This window comes from Gouania willdenowi, chromosome 18, assembly GCF_900634775.1.
Source record: "Gouania willdenowi chromosome 18, fGouWil2.1, whole genome shotgun sequence".
Lineage (NCBI taxonomy): Eukaryota > Metazoa > Chordata > Actinopteri > Blenniiformes > Gobiesocidae > Gouania > Gouania willdenowi.
This window is the reverse complement of record NC_041061.1, coordinates 17,334,950-17,342,987: the sequence shown is the minus strand read 5'-3', so window position 1 is coordinate 17,342,987 and position 8,038 is coordinate 17,334,950. Positions and strand designations below refer to the sequence as shown.

The 8,038-nt window shown below is 38.3% G+C and overlaps 1 protein-coding gene across 3 annotated transcripts; it reads right to left on the bottom strand.

Annotated features, from left to right (window-relative positions):
• Positions 1-1,004: 1,004 nt before the first annotated feature.
• LOC114480713 (uncharacterized) lies at positions 1,005-7,887 on the bottom strand. Of its 3 annotated transcripts, none has more exons than XM_028475102.1 (11): positions 7,794-7,887; positions 6,822-6,952; positions 6,146-6,211; positions 5,827-5,926; positions 5,090-5,241; positions 4,766-4,858; positions 4,423-4,498; positions 4,259-4,324; positions 4,024-4,144; positions 2,266-2,501; positions 1,005-1,094 (listed from the first exon to the last, which is right to left on the bottom strand). In XM_028475102.1, the coding sequence occupies exons 2-11, from the start codon at positions 6,891-6,893 to the stop codon at positions 1,018-1,020; spliced, it is 1,059 nt and encodes a 352-aa protein (XP_028330903.1). In that variant the 5' UTR covers positions 6,894-6,952; positions 7,794-7,887; the 3' UTR covers positions 1,005-1,017. The 3 variants fall into 3 exon arrangements, with proteins under 3 accessions (XP_028330903.1, XP_028330905.1, XP_028330904.1); XM_028475104.1 differs by having other exon boundaries at positions 5,090-5,238; XM_028475103.1 differs by having other exon boundaries at positions 6,822-6,949; positions 7,794-7,886.
• Between the last annotated feature and the right edge of the window lie 151 nt (positions 7,888-8,038).

The following is an 8,038-nucleotide window of genomic DNA, read 5'->3' as shown; positions in this document are numbered from 1 at the left end:
AAATGCACTTACAATTACATTGCAGAGGAATGATAGACGTAGATAAACAAGATAAAGATTGTGGAACTGTGTTTGACACTATGGATTTCACCTGCCTTGTAGCGCCCCCTAATGATAGATTTTTTTTTTTTTGTGTGAGTGACATTTGCTGACCACAAAGGTTTGGAGATGAAATTGTTAACGCATAATTGCAGGGTTTGATAGAACAAAAAAACTATTCTTAGAATATCTGCAGACCACAATTATTAACAAAAAACAAAAAAAATTGAGACACATAACATGTCCTAATTATGTTAGCAGGTTCCTGTGTGGAAAGTACACATTCCAGCTGAAAGTCAGAGAAACCATTAACCAACCATTAGGCATTTTCTAAAAGTTCCTGATGGTTTGTAATGGTTTGGTTTGTTTTTCTAATGGGATTCTTTTCTCTCCTACTGGACTTTGACTCACCTTCTACTAAGGAGTTCTACAGGAGTCCTTTTTTCTTTTTACTAATGGTGCTAGTGTTAGTAATGGTATTCATGATACATATTTGTACACAAAACTGGTAGATGAGCCACATTTGTCATGATTGATTCTGGGCTGGACCAATTACAGCCAAGGGCCGATGCCCACTCCCTCTTGGGCCTCGGCTGTCAATCAATCAATCATACAGAGAGAGAGAGAGAGAGAGGAGAAAATGGAGAATAGCAGTGCGTGCAAAATATTTTTGGTAAAACCAAAAATTTTTGGTGCGGAAAACAAAGAGGAAAACAAAAACAAAGATTTATCCTCAATGAGAATTGATTCGAATCTGCCACTCGGGCGTTATTGTTCAAACAGCCGCACGGCAGAAGCACCTGCTTTGCCAAACAGGGACAGAAACATTCATTTCAGAGTCAATTGTGTTTTTAAAAATGTATTCTTTATTTCAAACTATATGTCTTGTCAGACTCCTCCTCAGGTTCGCGGAGCCAGGTGAAGAAAGCCGTGGCCGAATTCAACGCGACACCTCTTCCTGTTTGCTCTGCAGGATCTTTACTCCCACTCGGAGAAGAACTTCTCTTGAATAAGGTCCTCAACGTAGAAGATGTTGAAGAACATACTCAGCAGATCTGCAGAAACAAGATGCAAAGGTCAGTTGTTAAAAGCAGAACTGTGGATTTCTGTCAGTAAGTAGACTTTGTACCAATAAAGTCTTAGTAATGTACAGACATTTTAAATGTAAAATAACAAACTTCATAACGTAAGGGTACATATGTATGATGACGTATTAGGGCCACATTAAAATAAAATAGAAATCTGGGCACTACAGGATTTAAGTCGGAATATTTCAAGAATAAAGTTGGAATTTTAAGAGAGTAAAGTTGTATTTTAATAAAATCATGATTTTGTTCAATTAAAGTCTTAATATATCTGAGATTAAAGACATAATATTTTTAGATTAAAGTCTTAATATTTTGAGAATAAAATCGTAATTTATGAGAATAAAATGTTAACGTAAACAATTGAGTGAAATTATACTTCTCTTTAGGTTTCACACGTGGTGAAATACTGAGCCTCACCACAGTGTTATCATTTTAAGGATTGCAAAGTGACTTTGCAGACATTTTTGTTTGTTCCCACCAAAGAACCAGACTGATTTGGAGCAAATAGCCTCTTTTGTTGAAGAGAAACTGGCTGGAAGCGTTGACTTCAGGGCTATCGGTGTTAGTTACGTTCACTTCAACGGAGCACTACAGCTGTACCATTACAAGTTTTTTAAGATACAGCTTTATTCTCTATACTCAAAATATCAATACTTTAATCTAACAAAATCAGGACTATTCTCATAAAATTACAACATTATTCTCAAAATATTACAACTTTATTCTTGTCGTGCTCGGATTACTTTTTATGCCGCACAAACACATAAAGCATTGAGGCACTATTGAGCTCTGCCACGCATTGCAGCGCCTCCTACAGGACCAGGAGAAGACCAACGTTAGTCATGGTCACACTCAATGTGCACACGTTTAGGTACAGTAAATGTCCTGCTGTTGTATGTTGGTAAAATTATTTGAACTTTCAACTCATGACTCATGACTCATGACTTTCGACTTCTTCTCCATCTCCTCTTCGCTAGGGAAGGTTTGGGAGGAGATGGAGGGGGAGTGGGAGCGCTCTCACGCTGAGCTGCAGCTACAATTACACACATTAAAGCCAAGATTCTTTCAATCATATTAATTCCTACAGCAACTTTGGGTCACACACCTGGGAACTCTATAACATGAGTTCTGTCCCTACCTCCTTGGTCTTCGCTGCCGCTGCCCCAGTAGTCTGTCATGCCGGGGACACCACACACAAGTTCATTTGAGGCTCGGTTGTCCCCACTTCTGCCACCACGCTCCTGGGACTCCCTGCTGAAGCTTCTCTTGCTAATTGGGTTTCTTTCCCATCCATCAACACGGACAGATCTGTCAAAGTGGTCCCAGTCATGGTCACCCTGTTCTCTGTCACCATGTTCACAGCAGGTACTTGACCTAAACGTTACAAATGTAAAGAGTAAGGTGGCTTTACAGGATCTATGCTCCAATAATAAGTTTAATCTCAATACCTTTGTAAGACCTTCCAACAAATGTAAGCAGCAACACATTTAACTTACTAACCAATTGTAGGTTGCAAATAAATCTTTGGAACACAAACATACATACAGAGGTCAGATAAGGAAAAAAACTTGAAAGAATGTATTTTACTAAATACATTTTTAAAAATTCAAATGCACTTTAGGTCCAGTCCAAATACTATAAAAAAAAAAATGTGAAGGGCCAGGCCGGTATTTTTTATAACATAATCTGATAATGTCAAGGCTTCTGTTTTGAGTGTGTTTTGCTTTCATGTCATGTGATCAGCTGCTGGATTTTGGCATGAACATTTGTGCTTTAGTTTACTCTCTAATTCTCATGCTGGTGGTCTTCTCCTAGTTTTGATCTGCACCCCTCATCTTGCACCTTTGCTTTCACTGGACATTGAGGTGAATCTATGAAATACTTTTCAGTTGTGCGCACCATCATGATGAGAATTTACTCTTTAGAGAACCAGCTCTTTAGGTTTTGTTCCCTAAATCTTTTAGTTGCCTACAATAATTATTATCAATTTATCTATTCATTTTTTTTTTTTTTTTTACTGTTGCTTCAGCACATTATAACAAGTAATTATTACCTATAAGTTTTTTAAAATATATATTTAACTTCAGAGTGCTACAATAATTAAGCAATATCACACAAGAGGGAGTGCTGTGTGATTCAGTCGTAGTGCCATAGATAATCAGACCAGTGCTGATATTCAACAAAACAGCACGACCTCGAGTGTGATATTGCTTTTATACAACAGTTCTACAAGCGCATTTTAAACAGTATGAGATAAGTTTGTTAAATAATTTATTTTGCTTTGCCAAAACAAATAGGTCCACAATTGAAAGGGAGACAAGGCTGTTGCCAGGCAACACAAGTATTTCCTAACTGAAAGTTAACCAACAGCAAATAGAATGGCTGCACAGCGGAGTGATAATGTCTTTAAAAGGTCCCAGTGCTGTTGTAACTCTATATCAGAACTCATGGAATGAGTGATTCTCCAATAAAATTAATTGGTCGGAACTAACTGTTGTATAATAAATGTTAGAACACAGTTTGTGTCAGTGATGGATGAATTTAACACTTAAAAAAAAAAAAAAATTGCAATTAAGACTGAATACTTTTAAGGGCTTTCATTTTTCAACATTTATCAACTTTTAATATTTTTTAAAACCCTACAGACAACCTGCTTTAAAACACCTCACTACATACGTGAACTACAACAAGTTGTACAAAACAAACTTTAAAATGTTAGGACGATGTTCCACAATGACGTAGCACCCGAATCAGGTTTTAGCTGAAAGGTGCAACAGCCATTACATTATATTATATATTATATAATGAAGAAGAAAAATTAATGTTTATAAATGTGGAATGACAAAATCCTCAAAGCAATTAACTTTTTGTCAATTAGATTGGGGAATTAACTGACCTCTGAAGAACTCTGCGTTCCATGTCTGATGGAGACCACAGTGATGACTCTGATGGTCTTACAGGGGCATTTACTGGTACTTCATTCAATGCCTCCACAGGAGCACTACGAGAGAATTCCCCTGGAAGGAGGGAAAGCATTTGTGGGCCATCTAGCAATGCAGCTGGTTCCTCAATAGAAGCAATGGGGAGTTGTATAGTAAAATCAGCTGGCATTTCTATCTGGTCATCCATACCTTGTTTGGCCTCCTCCATCAGCACCAGCTTCGCTGTAGCAGGGGTTTCACAACGAGTAGGGAATTCTGCATTTCCATCGAGAGAAAAAAGCCAACATGCAAAGCATTTAAAAAATAATCATTCATCAATGTAAACTCTTAAGTGAAAGACAATCCCTTCAAACCTTTGCTGGTCAAAGCAGTGACTGGTGGCAAAACTTCTCCATTGGTCTGTGGAGGTCTGATGTCTCCCAGGGAAGTCTGCAATCAAATTGAAGTTAGTAATACAAATACAGTACATCTGCAACAAAAGAAGCCCAAACTATTTATTATCGTCAGAAAGTACTGATCACTGCAAAGTACCATTGTGATGGGATGCGTCAGACAAAATAAAATAGGAATTTGATAACCAACTGTACATTTACAGCCACACAAGTTTCACCCTTGTCAAATCTATTATTTGCTTTATTTCACCGTTTGTTAGAGAACCAGTACTCCCAAAAGGTGGCACTGGTTTGAATCTAGTACCTCTTGGGGAGCCGGTGTGGGGTTGTAGCATCTACCAGACATGATGTCCTCTGTGATGTCACGCCCACCCTGGTTAGGGTCTCGTATTGTTACCTATCAGACAAAGAATGGATGTGTTACAATTACAGGTAGTTCAGTTTTTACTACTTACACTACAATATGCATCCCTACATATCTAATGCTACCTCATATTATTATGACCAATATTATTGTCATTTTGAGGTGAAAGAGGAAAGTTCCACATTTCATTAACAATACACTCCACCCCATTCAGTTTTTGACCTCATACAAGGGCTGTACTGCCCTGTTGTTAGGACACATTACCCGTATGCGTTCTCGCTTTGGTGGTCCTTGTCGCTGTGTGCGGGGCTGCTGTGGAGGCGGGACCTGTGGCTGTTGCTGGGCGCGGTCAATCATGACTGGCGTTGGTTCAACATATTGGGGGTACTGTGGCTGTTCTGGATAGTAGGCTCCTGCTGGAAAGGCAGAATTGATCAGTAAGAAACATTAAACACTTACTCTCTTGCACAGTGTCACATAAGAATTAAAGATTACAGACAAATCAAGATAGTCCGATATGATAATTGATTTTCATATTTTCACTCACAACTTTGTATATGGCCCTAAGGCCACCAATTACATTATGAAGGGTTTCACAGATGCAGAATGATTAATGAGAGGATACAGACGAAGTAGGGTGTTAAGGAGGCTCCATGAAATACAAGTTATCATATTCCAACAACGTTGCTAAAAGTGTTCTCCAAGTTGAATTGAGACACATTGCAATAGTGGTGGTAACTCAAAGTGGTTCCGTCATCTAATTTTTAACTTGCTGTTTTCAAATTTAAATTAATTAGACTATCATCAAATCATCACTTTTAAGTGTGCACACAGTGACAAAAAACTTTGGTTTGGTAGATATTTAATGGAGCCTGGAGGGCAGAGAAGAAAGAACTTGAGCAAAAGCAGATTTTCAGCCGGACAACAATTAATGGGCAGATCAATACACACAGCAGAGACATCACAGCAAAGCACGTGTTGGTCACAAATATGACCCTTACCGTAACCAGGGTATTTGGCGGGGATGGTTCCTGGGTAGAATCCTGCAGAACCAGTGGTCACAGGGTATTGCTGGGTTGGAGGCATGCAAGGGTCCGAGTACTGCAGAGGTAAAATTGAAATCCCAGTTAAACCTTATAATGCTAGAGCTTCAGTACAATCTGTCAGATTCTATAAACCACCTATACAAGATATTAAAACAAGGCATTATGGACAGTTATTTTTTCATTTTGTGTCATTGTGTAAAACTATTTAATAGACAATCTTTATAAATCCTAAAAAGACTGTGATCACATTGGATCAAGCCCTTTAAGAACCAACCTGTTCAGGAGGAATAAAGTATCCCTGAGGATAGACGGCCATGGTGGTTCGTTTCTGATTGTGGTTCTGCAAAAACAAAGGATTGAGAAGGCCATTGAAGTTAGGACTACAAATACAGTACATCTGCAACAAATGAAGCCCAAACTATTTCACGTGGTCAGAAAGCACTGATCACTGCAGAATACCATTGTGATGGGATGCGTCAGACAGAATAATTTAGGGATTTGATAACCGACTGTACATTTACAGCCACACAAATTTCACCCTTGTCAAATCTATTATTTGCTTTATTTCACCCTTTGTTAGAGAACCAGTACTCCCAAAAGGTGGTAATGGTTTGAATCGAGTACCTGTGGGAGAGTCGGCATTGGTGTGTACAATTTACCAGACATGATCTCCTCTGTGATGTCACGCCCACCCTTGTTCAGGGTCTCGTATTGTGACCAATCAGACAAATAATGGATGTGTTACAATTACAGGGAGTTCAGTTTTTACTACTTACACTACAATATGCATCCCTACATATCTAATGCTACCTCATATTATTATGACCAATATTATTGTCATTTTGAGGTGAAAGAGGAAAGTTCCACATTTCATTAACAATACACTCCACCCCATTCAGGTTTTTGACCTCATACAAGGGCTGTACTGCCGTGTTGTTAGGACACATTACCCGTCTGCGGTCTCGCTTTGGTGGTCCTTGTCCCTCTGTGCGGGGCTGCTGTTGCTGGGCACGGTTAATCATGACTGGCGTTGGTTCAACAGATTGGGGGTACTGTAGCTGTTCTGGATAGTAGGGTCCTGCTGGAAAGGCAGAATTGATCAGTAAGAAGGGTCTAGAAGCGCCCCTGTACTGGCTAAAGCTTGTACACCAAACGACAACAAAAATATTAAAATGACTAAAAATACACAAAACTAAATATTTACACAAAAAATACACTAAGATGACAACAGAAATGCACAAAACTACACCGAAAAACATACAAAAATACACTAAATGACTCCAGAATCACATTACAGTGGTAACAGAAAACAATAACTATACAGAAAATGCACAAAATGCATGTCCCATAGAATTAAACCAGAGAAATAGCACACACTATTTTACTTTGCACCCGCAAATATAGCCATTTATAACACTACAGAGTACAGAGTATGTACACCTCTTTGTACATCCAACATTCAAACACATACTCATTTAGCCATAATTGATAATTCTACTGAAGCCCCCACTATATGAATACATACTTCATGCAAGCACAGGGAGAACATGCAAACTCCACACAGAAAGGACAAAGTGTTTAGCCCATGAACCCAGGACCTTCTTGCTGTTAGGCAGAAGTGATAACCAAAACACCACTGTGCTCCCAAAATTGTAGGCAATATTAGACAATTCTGACTGTTAAAAAATGGACAAGCTTTAAATAGCAATTTTATGACAAAGTCGTTCCAACGCACTTTATAATATCAGCTCATTCACACAGGATTATCACTGAATAAGTAAAAAAATTATAAAATAAGCAGTAATTTTTTTTTTTTACTTGATTCAAGAATTTAGCTGAATAAGCTCAGAGTCCCAGGCATGACATGGTAAAAAAATAATAATAATAATGTGTCGCCATGAAATTTTTAAATTATTACTCACCTTAGTTATAAACGTTGCTCACTGAGGACACAAATTAGATGCACTTTAGTCATTTTTAAAAGTCTTTTGGAAAGTCACTGCTGTAGATTGTTCTACAAAGCTTCTAACCGGCTTTCATCTTATTTGAGTTGCCAGGACTACATTTCAACAATGAGCTGTTCTGCAAAGCTTCTATGCCGCTTTTATCTTATCCGAGTTACCATGACTACCTGTCAAAATGTATCTGTTCTGCAAAGCTGCATTGA